Raw genomic sequence first — 18,604 nt, forward strand, 5'->3', positions numbered from 1 at the left:
CCCGGTTGAGAGAACGGGGGACAGCAAGGATGCACCTCCCTGGAGTCCCCGCCGTGTTTACTATCTAACTGGTGTGCTGCTTCCTGTTTGGTGCTGGAGAGAGCGCACCTATTGGTTGTTGACAATGTTCACGTCATTGAACTTCACCATTAGCATGAGCCAAGACTAAAAGAACTTCAGATAATATTAAACATGTTTGATTTTATTGGAACATCAAGACGTGAAAAAGACTGACTTAAGACAGCTTGGACTGAGTTTTATGACCACCTTACACCAAACGATTGAGACGACGGGAGCACGCCAAAACTCTAGCAACTCACATGATTTTATTCCGACATGGAAATTTGCCTGCGACAGTGAAATCACTTGAAAAGTCGTTTGGTGTAAGTTGTAGCTACAGAGTTGCTAATCATTAGTTGTCAGAAGGTATTTGCAGAGCTCTTTATATTTTTTTTCCAACCACTGCTTTATGTTGAAATTCCCCTATTTAAGAGGAAATCCATTTTTGTGCTTACAATTCATATTCCTATAGGAGGATTTGTTGCTTGATAGATAGACGGCTCTCTTAGCAGCAGGGATTTTGTGGCATCTTTAAAAGCAAATTATTGAGCGGTCTTGGAAATTAAAGTTTAATAGCAGCTGCTCCCAGAGTAGCTATATCACAGAAGCCTCATTTTAACACATTTGCCGCAAATAAGGAGGTTGAGGCTCATTCGGGACCCTGCCTTTATGATTATTGTAATTTGCTTATTATCTTCTTCTCTCAGTGGATATCTGGAGTCCAAGACATCAATGAACTACATGTTGGCAAACAGACTTTTCCATGGAAGGTAAGCGTTTCCATTGTGGTCGGGATTGGGGAATAAATCTCTCCATCAGTTTGTGGAAACGGTTGGATTCTAACGTGGCGTTTGTTTTGTCTTTCGATTGGATAGGTGAGAGGAACAGCTGACAAGACGTTGCGCAGTCAACTTTTCCAGCGCGCCCAATGTCTATGTGGCATAGTGGCGTCGATTTGAGGGCAGGAGGGGAAAGACAGTTATAGATGAACTCTGCCTCTTTATTGAACCACATTTTTGTTATTGTAATACAACATGCATTTATGTTATTTAAATCAGTCTGGGCTTTCATGTATAACCACTGCTTTGACTGTTTCACAATATTGTCTGGAGATTTGAACCCCAACTAAGCCCATCTAAGATTTTTCCATATTCCTTTGGTAGCCAGATTAGGGAGACGGTTGTTGCTGCAAGACCTCAGTTGCTGTTATTATTTGACATTTATACTCTCTCCTTTGGATCGTCACTGTCTGTCACGTCAACTTCTGGACAAACCACTCAACCACACTAATCTTTCACAGAACTGGCTTCAGTTAAAGTTAAAAGTTTGTTGATGATACGCATATGAATCATTCTTATTGTTGTTGTCATTACGATTGAGTTGACACATCTTGTTCTGCCTCTCAGGAATGTGAACGGGAATGTGCAGCTGCAGGTGGACACAGTCCACGGCTATCACGTTGTCCAGTACGAGAGGAAGCTGCTGTCTCTGGAGGCACGTAAGAGGAGACAGCGCCACCTGACTCATCGCTCTGCTGCAGGGAAGAAGAAATCGGGTAGGCCTGATGGATCCTGCTTCAGTTCAGGAAACTGCTTTAATTCTCATCTGAAACTAAAGAGAGTGTAGCTAAGTAGGACAGCATTGCACGCTAATGCACTTTTGGTTCCAATAAATATCTCCCTTGTGTCACAGTAAGGTTAGCCAAATATGACTCTGAATGAGTTCATTTCATTGCAGCAACAATACAGTAAAAAGCCTATTTTGAGTGTATGTGGGTATTTTATCCAAAATGCCAGTCATGTGGCTGACATTTGTCTTTTCTTGCAATGCTGCATAACTCAGGGAAGGAATCCAAGGCCTCCCCGACTGAGAGCAGCGGTCTGGAGGGAGAGGAGTGCGCTCAGGAGGAAGGAGAGGAGGTGAAACAAGTTTTCGAACCAGTCTCACAGAAGGCTTTGGTAGCAGAGCAAAGAAAACAAGTGGCCACATCACTGGAGCGCTCTCACAGTGAGACTCTGTCCAGCTCGGAGGCAGCCAGGCCCAGAGTCAACCTGCTCAACATCCTTCAGCAGGGGTGGGACCTCAGGTCAGTCTGTATTCTGGGCTGTTGCTCACATTGGCAGCTCTTTCATCATCCTCCCCTTATTCCATTTACTTTTTACTCACTTTACCCTCCTACCCTCTTTTAAAGGGAGACATGTGAAGGGTGTGCTCCCACCAAAGGAGTGTCCCAATTCCTCACCAAAGGTTGGGACACTGCCTGTGACTCGTTGGGTCATTGCTAGGGTCAACAAATTTTGTTTGTCATATTTATATAGAAACAGTTTTACCCCCTTAAAACCACTATTTAACTTTTTGTGCTTTGCTGAATACATTGTTTTATTTGGACTGACTATAATCTTCTGTCTGCAAAAGTAGTCTGCAAAATAAATGTGTTTTTTTTCTAGCAGTAGCAAAAACTTGACTTTTACCCAAGTGAAGAGTAACGGGAGTTGTGATAAGATGATATGAAAAACATTATGAATGTTTTCAAATTTGGCAGAGGATGGAAACATTTCAATGTTAATATATTCCTTAATTTGAATAAAGAGGACTAAACATTGTCTGACATACACCACACTTTACATACTGCTATACTCAAGGGCAACAAAAGACTGCAAGTCTCCTGTCGATTTTTTAGTGTGCCTGAAATTATAATTTGAGGAGGAATACAATAACAAGTCTGAATTTGTAGAAAATTCCTCTGCTTGCCAGGACTGTACATGAAGCTGGGAAATTATAGTACAGCATATCATTGTTTGTGTTTGACAGCTTTTTCCAAAACATTTTTTTTTTCAACTACAATGTTCTGACAGTATCATCTCCAGGCTCACCTGGGCCACGGAGACAGTTTATCATTTTGATAGCGGCACAGGACAAGATACACTGTGTTTCAACAACTGTTGGCTGAAAGTGATACATACCTGTTTTTGTTTTCTGTCTTTGTGGATGATATGTTAGCAAATGGAATGAGTGCGACTGCTTGTTCTTTCTGCTGTAACACCTGTATCACAGATTCCAAAGCAACAAAGCAGTTGTTACTGTCAGTTTCAAAAGACCTAGCTTGAGGACGTGGTTAATAAAATTGCTTTACCTTTGCAGTTCTGCTTTGTGATGCTTTTTTTCTCTCTCTCTTCTGCCTCTGCCTCTCCTCTCTAGTAAAGTGCAGGCTCGGATGGCCTTTTCCTCTTACCTGCAGCGAGTCCAGCAGAGACTGTTGGCGGAGAGCAGGGCCAACAGCATCCCAGCTTGGCCAGATAAGGACAATGACCAAATGGTATAACTGATTTTTTTTTTTTCTTTTTTCAAAATCTCCTTCTCATAATAAATGGACAGGAGTGGAATAACCCTGGAGCACTGTTTCCCTTGCCAGATTTCTCCTTATCATTACTCTGTTACTCATCTGTACTCTGGCTGTAGCTGAGTTGTGTTCAAGGCATTTGTAGCTACTTCGGAGGAAAACGTGGTCTCTGATTGGAAAGTCATCATCATTGACCTCAAACCTCTTGGGAAAATCAATCTGAACCGAAGCCAATCTGCAGGCCATTGAATTCAAAGGTTTAGGAGAACGCTGTGACAGCTTGAATTAGTGCAACAGGGTGAATCAGTGCTTCAGGGAAGTTATAATAAAATATTTTGCATATTCTGTATGTGTTTTTTTATGTCTGTACAGGAGTTAGTGATTCGCTTCCTGAGAAGAGCAGCCAGTAACCTTCAACAAGACATAAAGGTGGTCCTGCCCAGTCACCAGTTACCACTCCAAGACCGCAGACGCATTCTGTCCCACCAGTTAGGAGAGTTTATTCACTGTTACAACAAGGTACCAAGTTCCCAGACTCTGGTTTTACCCAAGAATTACAATTTTTAAGAGGTGATTCAAACAAAGAAGACGCTGTGGTATTTCTATTCAAACAAGCTCTGTTGTTCTTTCTTATCTTTTCAGGAAACTGAACATATGGTGAAAAAACAGGAGAATAGCAAAGAGGAGCATTGTGTGAACGCCAGTGTATTTCAAGAGTACATCACAGCAGCGAGGTTAGTGAATTGGCAAGCTCACTTGCCATTGTTCAGCGCTTGGCTCTTTACTGCTCTTGTTATATATGCTACTGACTGAAGAGTGATCTCAATCTGCAATATACATTTATCTTTTTTTTTTTTTTTTTTAACAGTGAAAATGATCTGGAGGAAGTACTGACATTCTACACACAGAAAAATAAATCAGCCACCGTCTTCCTAGGAACAAAAGACAGGAGTGTTAAGAAAGACTTTCATGAAATAAATGCCTCAGGAGAGCCAGGCAACTGTGAGAATTCCAAAAGTGAGTTCCATCCATGTTTTTTCTTTTTCATATTTCTCTTACTGTAGGTCTGGTTTGTGTTTCATATTTTATCATTCAAACACGGTAAACAGGAATTTTGATGTTTAGATTTTTAAATCCAAAAAAAGTAAAGGGAAAAAAGATTGAGTCATCCAGGGTGAAGAAAAGGTCAGCTTCAAACGATTAGTACTCATTGGGGAAAAACAAATGTGTGTCAGAGCCATGGAATGGCTAACTGATGATAAAGGAGCTCTGGCTTCTTTCCTCCTTTGAACAGCTCTGCCTGTGGCCAAAGAGGATTCCAGCGCCTCAGAATCCTCGCTCTCCGCTGGGAAAATCAGCAGTGACCCAGACATCAAGGCCACTGAAAGTCAGCCTTCTGTCCGTATGTTGCCCGAAGACCAACAAGCAGCAGTTAGAGCTGCTAAAACCCAGCCAGAGGTTCAGGCCTCTCAGCACTGCTCCAGCTTTCCTGTGACTTTGGATTGCACCCATATTCATTTGCAGCACTGCTCTCCCGCCCCGACATCCCTGCCTCTTCACTGTCCGCCGCCGCCGCCGCCCCCTCAGCCACCTTCCTATGCGCAGTCCTTGGCGAAATCTCAGTTCTGCCAGTCCGAGACTCTCTCTGACCTCCCTGCATACACCTCCGCCCCGGTGGTCACACAGCCCCAAAGAGCGATGTGGACAGCTGTTTCCACTGGCCATAACACAGCGTCTACAGGCCAACCAACCCAGGTGCTCAGGAGGATCCCGTCCTTTACCTCATCCACGTCCAGCTCTGCAGCCTCCTCCATCCCAAGTGCCATGCACATCTATAGCCAGAGGCTCTCCAGACCCACCTCTGCAGGCCAGGGTAAAATTACTTTTCTATATTACTGTCTTGATATAGAGTTTATTCCCATGTTTGTACATTCGTTGTATGTTTTTTTTCTTTATATCAGTGATCAAAAGGAGCAGTTCCAGTAAGCTGAAGTCAAACTCAGTGGGGACCTTCAAGGAATTGAACTCTCTGTCCGCTCAGGCCCAGTCGAACCAGCAGGCCTTCATCTCAGCCCTGCAAAAGCTGGCTGACAAGCAGGTTGCTCGCCACTATGCCAGCTCCAGTAACATCAACCTGCTGACACAACACGTGAGTTCATTATGTTTCCAACCTCTATAAACCAGTGAGCCAACAGGAGCAGGAAGTTTCACTGTGTTCAGCTAAGAAACTATGTTGAGTTATTAAACAATTGTAAACTGATCTCTGTGGTGCTTCATGTAAGGAAGAAGAATCTGGCCCTCTGCAGTAGTCTCTCACTGTGAGGTCCCTGATATTTCTCTTTGTTGATGCATAAACCTGGCTTGACCCCATGCTGATTGGCGTCATCTAGCTGCTCATTCATTCAACAGACCTGTTGGAGCCGGAGGGTCTGCTGCCTCGTACAGCGCACCTTCTTCCTTCAGCCCTCGGCTCGCCTGTAGTCTGTGGGCTGGGGTTGGTGTGGGGGTGGGTCTGGAACTGGGGTTTGAAGCTGGCTGGCCTAAACAGTGGTGAGCCGCATCAAGCCTCAGCTCTGTGTGAGGTCTCATTATCAGATGCACCATGGGGGAGTGATTTCTGTTGATACTTAACAAGCAGCCACTTTTTTGTGGTAATTGATGCTTATAAATAGAGGAATGTGGCAAATTGGCACCGAGCAGGGGAGCGCCAGCTTCGTTGGCTCACCACCTTCGTTGGATCACTACCTTCTCCTATATTCCCCAAAGGTTTGTCGTTCGGTGTGGGGAGCCCCTCAACCTTTCCTCCTCCCTCCTCCTCCCTCTTCCTCCCTCCTCCCTCCTCCTCCTCCTCCTCCTCCTCTTCTGCCTCACTGGATTTTTTTCTGTCAGAGTTTCTTGTGATGGCACCAGACCACACAGACTGCAGTTTTGTGGCTTCCTTTTGACTGTACATTATTCTGTCTATCTGAAAGGTGTTTGCTATATTTCCTATGAATAGTTAATCCAGGGCATGGCAGCTGTTTATTTTGCAGAGTAAAACAGGCCAGTGTTTTGCACTCAAAGGCTCAGAGTACATTTTGTTTTTTTAAAGGCTCAGATTAGAAGTCATTAAATCACTTGCTGAACTAAATGGAGAACTCCGTAAACACGAACAACACCCTGTTGCACTAACCCTAAAGTTTTAGTAATTACTCACTCTCATGCAAGGTTGTATATACAAATTAGAAACTGAAATTCACTTACAATAAACTAAATATACTTTTACACTGTGATACATAGATATTAAGATGAATCCTCTCAGTGTGTGTGTTTGTGCTTCTGTTAGTGTCCAGGACATTACATCCTCCTAAAACTGAATATTCTGCCTGTGTGTTGTATATTCGAACATAACCTACCATGATGGGACATTATGGCAATTATATACATTGCAGGATTGGAGTTGTGCCAAAGAACTATTTATTATCGTAGACATATACAGCCAAAATCACCGTAATGTTGCGCTAACAACAACAGTCACTTTTGGATAGACAACTGGTGGTTGATTGTAATTGCGGAGATATGTGAAATTGGCAAACTTGTTTGTTTCTGTTGTCATTTTCCGCCGTAACTATAACTTTTGAAGATATAAACACATTAAACACGGTGGTCCGACCTATCTGACGTAACGTTAGCCTAGTTAACGCAACGCCAACAATCTCAAATAAGTTTTTTCTTTGATGCTGAAAATCAAATGAGGCATAAAGCCTACTTGTCACAAAATGCTTCACACAAATTCGGTCATGAAGTTCATGCTGCCAGGTTTTCCCAACTGCTGACACTGTAAGCCTCTGTCTTTTCGACTGACACAAGCATTTGGATCTCCTCCCTTTTCAGACGCTGAATCCAGAGCTGTCTTGGAAATCTGAAAAATCCAAACCCCTCTCCACTCTTTAATGTTACTCGGCAGCCCCATACACAACAAGACTTAACCATTTTCTTTTCAGTTGAGAGAATATTTCTCAGTTGTTCCTCACCCCCGTTTGCTCCTTGCCATTAAAGTGTATGTACGTGATGCAGGGGTTTTCTACCTGGAAGTTATTGTAAACAAACAAAATTTTGATCTCCTGACATCATATGTATGACATTTCGTCCTCAAGCCCAAGCGGTGTTGGCACCAACGTGTGTGTTTTCATTTCCTCCCACTCTCGTCCTGAGTAATGGATAGTCATGACCACAGTAGGTGCAGTAGACAAGCATTATATGTGATTCTAGTTGACACGCTGACACGTTTTTCATGTACTAAAAGGCTTGGCAGCTTCACAATTTTTCACATTGGGGATTTAATGCTATACAGGAGGAAATAAAGTAAACAAAACGCCACAGCGGTGTGATTAATTCTACCATTAGATTTCAACACAGTAAATGATTCCCAGGGTAGAATAGAGCGGCACAGAGGGGCAGTTGCTACAGTAGTGCTGATGTGGCTGTAAACAGATTTGGCAAGTCATGATAACTGATTCTGTTAGGCATGGAGGAGGGGGAGGGGACCACCTGGGTTTAGTGCTGAGCGGAGACTAGCTCTGCCATGTGCTGTGTGTACATTTCACACAGCCCCCAGATGCAAGAGATTGAAGTGGTCGATGCAGGGAGGAACACAATATGAGCACTTATTCATCAAACATAGCAAGAAGGGTGATTGAAGTGACTTGATTGAACATTGATTTTGTTAGTGAATGCCTTTATCTCAGTAAGTGTAATGAAAATGACAATTAAAATTAAATTGGTTTGAGTTAAATTGTCTTTTAAACTCTTTCTGCTTACAGTTGACAAACCTGAACCTGGCCAACAGGATGCTGAACAGAGAGAGCCTCACTCTGAACCCTAAGATGCGACACACTCCTGCTACGACCCAAGGACCAGTGAAAGCTGTTCACTCTGGAATGGATCTACTTAGCAGCACAGGGTGAGTCCAAAGAAATGTGGCACTTTGAGGCCTTTAGGTTTTATTTTTTTAAATATGCAATGTATAAATTCTTATTTCGAATATTGGAAATAAGGTAAAAAAGTGGATTTCAATTAATACTTTTTTGCAGCTTTTTTAAAAAAAATTTTTTAACTTTTTTTCACTTAGTGGTCTATGCATAATCAACAAGACAACCTTGTTTACACAATTTTTGGGTGCATGGGGACATAATATCCAACTGAAAATCAGTTTGAACTACTCTGCTTTTTTTTATTCTGAAAAAGTTTTTTTTGTGTAAATCATAAAACATGAAAATGATGAATCTTCTGTGTTTAAGACACACATGACCTCCATATAAGAAGGAGAAAGGTATCATATGTACAACATCTTAGTATACTTTTATTGTTGGAAAGTACCACACACACCACACCTTTGCTTACTTAAAATAGCTCCAGTACCCCATTTGGTCAAATTTCTCACAATTGTGCTCACATGTACTATTTTTTTGGCCTCCCCTGAGGCTGCAGAGAAGGAATAGTGTGTTACAGACTCAATGGGATTCATTGCCAAGGTAAACAGCATATCTCTCTTCTAAGAGCTTTGAGTTTGAGATGCTGTGCTGATCTACACTGACACACACGTTGGAGTCAGTACACAGAACCATTCTTGTTTTTCAGAGTCAGTGATGAGGCCCGAAGGGTTAAAATACTGTTTTACTTTAGGGACGGTGCTTTTTCATTCTTACCACTTTGCAGAGCGATAGATACGTATGAAAGATTCAGAGGAGCTGCTCAGGTATCAACTATTATTCACTTTGTCTAAATTAATGTCCTGAGGATTTTCTGTGTAATCAACTTTACACAAGTTTTTACGGTAGACACTTAGATTGTGGTAGCCTATTTGGTCACACTCAATAGAATCTAAAGACTTTTTTAATGGTCTCTGACGAGTTTTTAGATTGAAGATTGTTAGTCTTTGGAAAAGGATTGCAGAGTGCCAACACCCCTCTGGGCAGGCTAGTTCAATACGTGCTTGGAAATTGGAGTTTTGTTCTTTTTTTAATTGTGCTTTGTGGAGCTACGTAGCAGTGGAACTGACTGCTCACTGCCGGGGGAGTGTGCGAAGCATGCTGGCAGCTTAAAACATTGCTTTGGAAGGGTCGTGGAGGCAGCGGTGGTGGGGAGGGGGCAATATCAACACCCACATAGTTTGTCTGCTCCAAGGCTCTCGCCTCTGCAACCATAGAAACCCCCTACCCCCAACCCCCCTCCCCACCTACACTTGGGCTGATGGTTTGTGCCAAACATACTGAAACTGTTAAGCACACTGGCTCTTTAAGCAACCACAGGGGTGAAGTATGATGGGTTTCAAAGAGTAGCACTGGTCTTTGAAGTGCCGCTGTCAGGATCTACCAGGTATGCTGCATCAGCACTCTTGAGAGCTGCTGCCTCACTCCAGTGTGCTGACAACCAGTCGGCTTTCAACCATACTTCACGTCCTCATACACCCACAGTTAACTTTGTGATCATTTCCGGTGTTGGACCTACTGCTACATTTATGATGATATTCATTCAGTGCACTTGCGAAATGATGGAAGCATTTTAAAACACTCAACAGACTGTGAGACTTCTAGACTACAGTCAAGGAGACAAGTTCAAAAGCAACAGTTTAATGTATTTGGTGAGGTTGGTTTGGTTCTCATAAAGCCAATTTGTTATTAATAATGTTTGAAGTTGGTATTTTTTTACCATGACTAATTATTTTTGCTCCACTTTGAAAAAAAAATTAGTTTTTTTTTTTCTTCTAGTAAGCAAGTAAATTGTGGTTCGAGTTTGTTATGGAGCTCCAAGTTTGTGTTTTTTACTGTCAACAGCAGATCCTGGTTGGTCTTCCCATTGTGTGTTTGTCATGTGAACACTCATTTATGTGTCTTGAGCTGCATTAGCGCCACGGCCACAGAAATTGTCTCCCCGTTTCCTCCTCGCTATACGTACAAATGACTGCAAAACCATCATCTCTTCTCTATGTTCATTCCAGCACAACTGAGAAAGACCACAACCCTGCTTATTCAGGGTATTTTTAGTCCTGTTCAATACTTTGTCAGATTGTTGTTTGACTTGGTCGGATTTTGTAAGGACATACCATTCCAAAGGATTTTTATGACAGCCCATTTGCTGAACCAACAACCCAACTAATCAGAAAAACTCTGGTGAAAATTTAAAACTTCTTTGATGGCGGACAAAGTCCCACAAAATTGGTTTGATGTCTCTCTTCCTTCAAATTTAAAGGAAGAGACGTTTTTATTCACATTGATTGGAGCCAGATGTTGTAATAGGAAGGAGGAGAATGGATTTAGGTTATTTAGTGGATACAAACACCTTAACAGTGATACCCAGTCCCTCAATGTGCAGTATTATTACATGCATGTAGGGCTGCAACTGAGTATTTTTTCTATCAAGTAATCTACTGTTTTTTTCTAGATTAATTAAATAATTAATTTAATTCTTTTCCCTTTAAAAAGTAGTGAAATATGTCCGTCATGTTTTTTTTATAAATATGCCCACGGTGACATCTTCAAAATAACTGTTTTGTCTGACCAACAGTACAAAGATATTAAAGCCCTCCTCCACTCAAAAATTGCTTATTGTTACGTGACTTGGATGTTTGAGGTTCACTGTGCAGAATGATGTATGTGCAGAGTTTTGATTGTTTCAGTGTCAAACTGAACTGAAGGGGGAGAGAAAACAGGCAAGCTACTTGCTACTTGCTAGACAACTAAAGCAACAAAGCTCCTGTAATGTAATACCAGCAATTAAGAAAGGTGATACAATAGTTTCTTCAACAAAGGAAATGAACAAGGTCCTACAACAGCTTTATAAAGAACTATACACACCCAAACAAAAGGGAACTGACAGGTTTTTTTCCCCTAACATCCAAACAGGTTGAAATATTAGATAGCCCAGTAACAAAGAATGAAACCAGGAATGCTGTGTCATACATGAAAGCAGTGATGTCACATGGCCTTGTATATAGATATCCTGGCACCAATATTATAAGAGATATATAATGAGGCTTTTACATTAGGACTCTTACTTACATACTCTTCCCCTGACATTCAACAAGGCCTTAATATCAGTAATACCTAAAAAAAGATAGAGATACAACAAACCCCTCTAATTCTCGACCTTTAAGTCTGATTAACCTGGATCGCAAGATTTTAACTAAGATCTTGGCCCTACGCCTGGAAGAGGCATTACCAAGCATTATACATCCTGATCAAGCAGGATTTAGGAAAAATAGGTCATCAACAGACAAGATTATTACATTTGATTTGGTTGAATCGGACAGAAAAAGACGCTCTCACTTGATGCCGAGAAGTTTTTACCAAGTTCAATGGGAGTTTTTATTTGCAGCCTTGTCACATTTTGGATTTCGACCAACTTTAATTAACTGGATTAAAACATTATACAAGAACCCAAAGGCAGTGGTGATAACCAATGGCGTAATCTCACCTCTATTTAACCTTACTAGAGCTACTCGGCAGGGATTGTGCTTTGTCACCGTTATTGTTCAATATCGCATTGGCACCACTGGCTATTGCCATCAAAGCAAACGCAAATATTAGGGGGCTCACATTGAATTCAGTACCACATTTAATGGACACAATACAATCTTACTCCAAATAATCAGGATATTAAATTAATTGGACAAAATCAGAAGCTATGCCTATATCTTGATTATGTAATGCAAATTTATGAAATTTAATTAAATTTTGGCTTTAAATGGATGCCAAAAGAAATGAAATACTTGGGAATCCAACCAAGCTGGGATGTGGAGGAAATGCCTACATTAAGTTTTGAACCAGTGTTACAAAAAAATTAAACTAATTTAGATAAAGTGGGGAAACTTACACTTACATTATGGAGGAAGATTAATGTAATAAAAATTGTGGGTGCACCATAATTCAATTATGTACGTATGATGTTACCAGTTACTATATCTCCTCAGATTTTTAAACAATATGATACAATAATTAAATACTTTTTATGGGAGGGGAAAAAACCCAGGATTAAACTTAGGAAAATGTTTTCTCCAAGGGACAAAGGAGGCTTAGAGTTACCAGATTCAAGATTACACTGTATTTCCTTAGAAATGGCCAAAATAGTCAAAGACTGGAATAAATATAACCAGTTAGAGTGAGTTACTATTGAAAATAAGCTGTCATTCCTATTTACTCCTATTGATAAATTAAATAGTGTTCACATAATGTATTGACTCTTTCCAAAGAGATCTGGACCAAGATACCTAAATTGTATAAATTATCATATTCTAAACTATCATTATATTCTTCTACTCTTACTTACTATTCCTCCTCATGGCATAACTCTATGATTAGCATTGGAAAGACACCAGTATATTGGAAGAAGTGGCATGTTAACAGGCTATGTAGTATTGCTGATTTATATGAAGAGGGTGTGTTTATGTCATACTCTAACATCATAAGAAAATGTAATCTTAGGTGAAAAAAACATTTTTGTAAGTATCTACAAATCAGGAACTGTATTACCTCCAGGATTTACTACAAAGATGGAAACTAAATTCATGGACTATTTCACACTATTTCAGTGCCATCAAGCTTCTGTATTTTACAGAACAACCAACCAACTGCTCAGTGTAAGAGCTTAAAAATACTGTGGGAGAAAGATTTTGGATGTGTGATGGAGGAGGAGGATTGGCTGAAAATTATGTCCAACAATGGGAAATACATAAGGGAAGCTAAAGGGGAATTCACCCAATATAGAATAATACACAGATATTATTGGACACTACTAAGACTCAATAGAACGGGTTTAATAAATAGGAGTTTGTGTTGGAAATGTCACAACAAGAAAGACACAGGCACTTTGTTACGCTGCATTTGGGAATGCCCAATTAATCAACCCTTCTGGGGAACAACTTTGGAATATCTGGGCAATTGGTGGGGAAGGAAATTACCACTATCTCCAAGATTATGTTTATTAGGGGACAGAACCCAAATACACAACATATCAAGTGGAGAATTTGGGGTAATTATGTTAGGCACCACAGTGGCTGCAAGGACAATACTTAGACACTGGAAAACACCCAGATCTCCAGTACAAGAAAAAAAAGAGCAAACACTACGATAAAAAGAGCTTAATTCAAGCTTATACTTAACAGAAACAAGAGTAAGGCACCAGTTTTCTGAACTCATATCACACTGACTGATAAGCCTGTAGTAATTAATATTATAATCTGTTGTTCCTGGTCATGTTATGATACTACTGATTTTATTTATTTTGTATTTTTTGATTTTGTTTTTTATGCCACTGATGTTACATATAATGTAAGCAACAAGGCATATCTCACATCTGCTGAAGGGAGAAAGTTTCTCTGTGCTCACTGTAAATCTCAGTTTAAGGCAGATTTGTGACATCACGACTAGTTTGGAAGCCAGTCGTGCTCCAGTAGGCAACTTATACAAGTGTGACGTCAAAACTTGAAGCCTCCAGTCCAGTGCACATACACTGAGAATGGAGCTCTCTGTAAAGTAGGAGACATGTTCTGCAGTTAAACTTTTGTGGTGAATAGAATTTGCATTTTATTTTTGAAGATTAGGAAGGAGAAGTACATGTAGTTTGCAGACTTTTTGGTGGAAAAATCATATCAGACACAAACTATAATATTCAACTATACATATGCCATATATATTTTACAATGTTTAAAAAATGCCAGGAGGGGATCTTTAATTTTATTATCTTATATTACAAAGAAAAGTAGGAAATCCTCACATTTGAGATGCTGAAACCAGTAAATTTTTAATTAAAAATGACAAAAACAACTAAATTAATCATCAAAATAATTGATGAATGTTTATTAACTGATTATTTCAGCCCTTCGTGTATGTCCCCCATTTAGCAGGATTGTCAGATATGTGACTCTTGTGTCGCTGATGGATCAGGCTTTTAGCTCCATGTTCAAGTTCCCCTATTTCCTTGTGCTTTTATCTGTGACCACATCTGTGGCTCACTCGCCCTGATTGTGATCCACAGATATCAAACTTATCAGCTAACTTTGCCGTTCTCTTACAGTTCTTTCAACATACAAACAACAAAGTTATCCATGGGTTCCCCTGGCCTCCTTTTCAGAGTAAAACCCAGAACTAAACATTTTGGATCAGTCCATATTCCATATATGAGGATGATCAGAGTTTTACTCAACAAAGTTATCCAGAAAACCCAGTGAACCTGCCTCTTGGATTAGACTCAGGTAGCCTCAGGATCCTTCCTTGCACGCCACTGCATTAATTAAAGCATCACCATCCACATCTAGGCTGCTACTACACCAAATCCCCAGATGCTGTTTATTTTTTGTATCTTAAGGACAGTTCTGCTCAATGTCATGTCGTTGCAATAAAACAAGGTAAACAAACTTTTAGTAATGGCTGGAAATACCCTCACACCCCTGAGGCGCCTGATGTTTACACTAACCAGGCAGGGCTTTGAGATACTGTGGCATGACGTCATCTCAGGCCGTCCATTTTCCCACATTCGCACTGAGTTAGATTGATGCCGCACATGTGCTGAACTTGCACTGCTGTGTTGTTCTACTGTAAGTCATATCAGCATATTAAAGGATGGCGAGCACAGCGGGGAGTAAGCTGACACCCACGAGCAGAAGTCCGGCAGGCAGGGAAGTCCCAGATAGTTCAACACATGTGCTGCGCTAGTGATGAGAAACTCAGATGCAATACTGTTCTTCTCTCTTATTTCTTTTTCCCTAATACATGTGTTGGAATTATATGACTGAAAACTCTAGTTCATTCTGGTTTTGTAGTATTTTTTGCATGGTCTTGTGTTGACAAGTCCTGTCTGAAAAGACCTCTCCTCGGGGTCCTACAGAGAGGTTTCACCCAAAGAAAGCATATGCTCTTGACCTGAGAAGTAGTCAGTCTTAGACCATATGCTAATAAAATGGTAGCACTGAAGGTCCCTGCGGTCCAGTGTGCGAAATGCAGCCAAGTTAAAGGAAATGACTGCTGTAAACAAAGAACGAGTTCTTGTTTTGTCTCCTGGCGTTGTAGAATCTCTGGCCTTGCAAGGTTCACAGACAAGCCTTTGTTTCCAGAACTTAAAAAAATTGAATTGGCTCATGGTCGCACCAGTTGTTTTTGCAATATATGTGCCATTATGTGAACTGAGAAATGCATGGGCGGATAGCATGTTCACATGAGTTTAAGATCCCTTGTGTCTTTGTTTGGCCACACAGGACAGGAATATTTTTTCACTTTAGCGACAGCAGATTATTATCCCACAGTGTGCATTGTTGTTCCAGATTAATTGAATTCTAATTTTAGAGCTTATCGTAGTTTGGTTCTAAAAATATTGCAGCTATTGTGATTTTAAGTCTGCAGTGTTTTCTTTTACTCTAGACCAATGGACAAATGTTATTGCATGGAATGGGAGGAATTCCCAAGAACTTTTTTGTCATTAAGACCCCCAGGGATCCCATTTCTTCAGCTGTACATGCATCTCTCTCCTTTTTTTTCTGTCATATTTTTCCTCACTGCTCCCAATAGTGCTCTTTAAGGCATTATTTTTGGCTGAGATGGTACATAGCAGCACACCAGACACACATAGACTCAATTTAAGCGTGTCTGAAGAGGAGGCAGGTCACCTCATTGCTTTAGCAGAGGCCAAAAAGGAAAAAAAAAAAAAAAAAAGGCTGAAACAGGCTTAGTTCTAATGACAGATAATCCAGTTACAAACTCGTGGAGCTGGTCAAAAGGTTTGCTTTCCAGGTTGTGGCTTTGTGATGTGAATGGAACGTGAAGCTTGGGGGAGTACTGAAGCAAAGAGGAAAGGTTTTGAGTTCAGTCTATGTTTGCCACAGGCTTGCCCTCTACTTTGACTCTGATTTGCACACTTTGACTTGAGGCTTCTGCGGGTCCAGGAGCCACTGGCTGGGATGCTGGGAGCTGTCTCGTCTTTTTTACTTTTAGCTGGCGGATTTGCAGCTCAACATGTGGAGGGAAACGGGGGGGTTAATTAGCTACTGCCGTATCTCTGTCTTGGTGGGAAAAGTTGATAAAGTAACTGACAAGGAAAATATTGTACCATTATGGCTCACTGTTGTGTCACTGAAGCCTGCACTCTCCTCCAATATTAAAGCCAAGGATGACTTATTACTATAGGTCAGCTGTTGTTTAATCACATATTAAAGGTGGTAGTACCCTCCTTTCAGCTTCATTGTACTAGAATGTATGGAAAAACACATAATGGAGAGCACAAATCTCACAGATAACTGGCATCACATGAGGCATCAACTGTAAAAACAGTTGTCCAATGACAATATTAGAAAGAAAGTGATTTCAACATTATCTTAACACTAGAACCACTCAATGCATGATATAACACTGTTTCATCACACCCCTTTCTCCTCTGTCTCCTGTCCCTCTTGTGTCTAAAGAAGGACTGAACTCTCACCAAATGTATAAAATGTATTAAACTACCATATACATTCAATTAACTAAGTAACAAAGTAAGCTTTATGGTAGCTTCATGTCACATCACAACTTAAAGGATCTTTTTCTTCAGACTGAGTCGTGAAGGGTTTTCTAACATGAGGTGAAACTCTCATAGATATTCTGCATTTATACACGGGGAATGTGAAAACATTTAGATGGAACATTTACACATTTTGAATTCTGTGACCTTTTCACTGACTTCTTTTCATTTCTGCTCTCCAAGCCACAGGCCGCTGCACGATGAGGAGGGTCTTTGGGACGGCCAGGTGCAGAATGCCTATAGCTTGGTGACAGGTGTGAACCCACAGCAACGCTACCAGCCCACCCAGGGAAGCTACCAGCTTCAGTTCGCTATCCAGCAACTGCAACAGCAGAGACTTCAGTCGCAACAATTTTCAGAGCAGAGCCATTGCAGACACAAGGTACACAAGTTTTCCCACATTATTGCACCTAAATATGATACTTTAATGATTACATTTATCATTGCTAAAGGGGAATTCCCCACAAGTGGTCTTGTACACAGAGCACAGAGAGCTAGTAGAGGTCGACTTTTATCCTCAAGTACACTGTAGCTGGGGAGTTACTTTCAGACACATGGGCTCGAACCCAGCTCCTTTTGTGGAAAAATGTTTTCCCTGCTCCCTTATGAAAGTTTTTGTTGTCGATACTATTAGAATTCCTTATAATTTGTTCCTATAAAAAGTTACTTAATTCCTAATCTAAAAAAAGGCTATGGAAGAGTTCATAGAAAATGCGTGGTTCAACTTTGTTAGCTGTCACTTCATTTTCTACTCTAAAATCAGCACAGATGATTACTGAGTGACATGTATGAGAACTATTTAGTTATAAAAACCCCTCATATTTGTGTCTGTACAAAATATTCCCTTACCTAAGCACATTACTGTCCAAAACAGTGCAAAATGTGCCCACATCAAGGGGAAAGCTTTCATGTTAGCATTTACAAAGCTATTTTGAGAATCCCCTTCCAAACCACTTAACAAAATGATGTTCGGTGGGAACATCGTCCTCAACAGAAGCTCATTCCTGGAGAGCCAAACATGACTCCTCACCCCAAGACTATATTGTTTGCCTGAGGGACTCTGCTAGGCTTATATTGGAAGGTGAGTAATCAAGGAATGCTGCCCGTGAGTGCACCAGAGAGATTCCATTATGAGTTACGTTTTTTTTTTATGAGTTGTACCATTACTGTTCATATCAGATTTGAGCTCCATTTGTATTGCCATTACAACCCAAATAAAAGTTTGGGATATGTTTTTCTCAGCGGTAGTAATGTAGCGACAAAAAACCTTTCAGTCATGCCTGACTAGCCGTGACAGATGTGATTTGGCTGTTTTCTGAGGGAGATTAGAGTCATTTTGTACAGCTTAATTTTAATGTTTGGAGAAAAAGGATAGGCCCCCCATCTTTCTGCGTCCTTGCTCTGAAAGAGGATCTTAACAGGATGAGTGTACTTATTCATTTTCCGGCAGATTTTGTGGATTCAATCTATGGATGGAGACAAAAGGAGACAGGAGAGCACCATGGGACGGCTTACAGGGTGGAATGACTGGAAACACCCGTTTTCTTCCGATCTGTCCTGAGTAATGCAGTTGCTCTCACGTCATTGTTTGTTCATCATCTTGGTTGGGCCTTAATTAATGCAATTGAGGTGATATTTCTCTTGGCTTGGTCCAGCAGCCTTACGCAAGGCACTTTA

The 18,604-nt window shown here is 40.8% G+C and overlaps 1 protein-coding gene across 4 annotated transcripts in view; it reads left to right on the forward strand.

The window, feature by feature from the left end:
- The window catches only part of ttll5 (tubulin tyrosine ligase-like family, member 5), a 54,513-nt gene that overhangs the window by 24,972 nt on the left and 10,937 nt on the right, over positions 1–18,604 (forward strand). For all 4 annotated transcript variants that reach the window (XM_042389415.1, XM_042389418.1, XM_042389416.1 and 1 more), the window contains exons 19-29: positions 768–830; positions 1,467–1,615; positions 1,903–2,146; positions 3,259–3,376; positions 3,773–3,919; positions 4,043–4,134; positions 4,269–4,417; positions 4,695–5,273; positions 5,362–5,549; positions 8,203–8,342; positions 17,111–17,309. In XM_042389415.1, coding sequence (XP_042245349.1) covers positions 768–830; positions 1,467–1,615; positions 1,903–2,146; positions 3,259–3,376; positions 3,773–3,919; positions 4,043–4,134; positions 4,269–4,417; positions 4,695–5,273; positions 5,362–5,549; positions 8,203–8,342; positions 17,111–17,309 — 2,068 coding nt within the window. The remainder of the gene's footprint in view (positions 1–767; positions 831–1,466; positions 1,616–1,902; positions 2,147–3,258; positions 3,377–3,772; positions 3,920–4,042; positions 4,135–4,268; positions 4,418–4,694; positions 5,274–5,361; positions 5,550–8,202; positions 8,343–17,110; positions 17,310–18,604) is intronic.

This window comes from Thunnus maccoyii, chromosome 16 (genome assembly GCF_910596095.1).
Source record: "Thunnus maccoyii chromosome 16, fThuMac1.1, whole genome shotgun sequence".
Lineage (NCBI taxonomy): Eukaryota > Metazoa > Chordata > Actinopteri > Scombriformes > Scombridae > Thunnus > Thunnus maccoyii.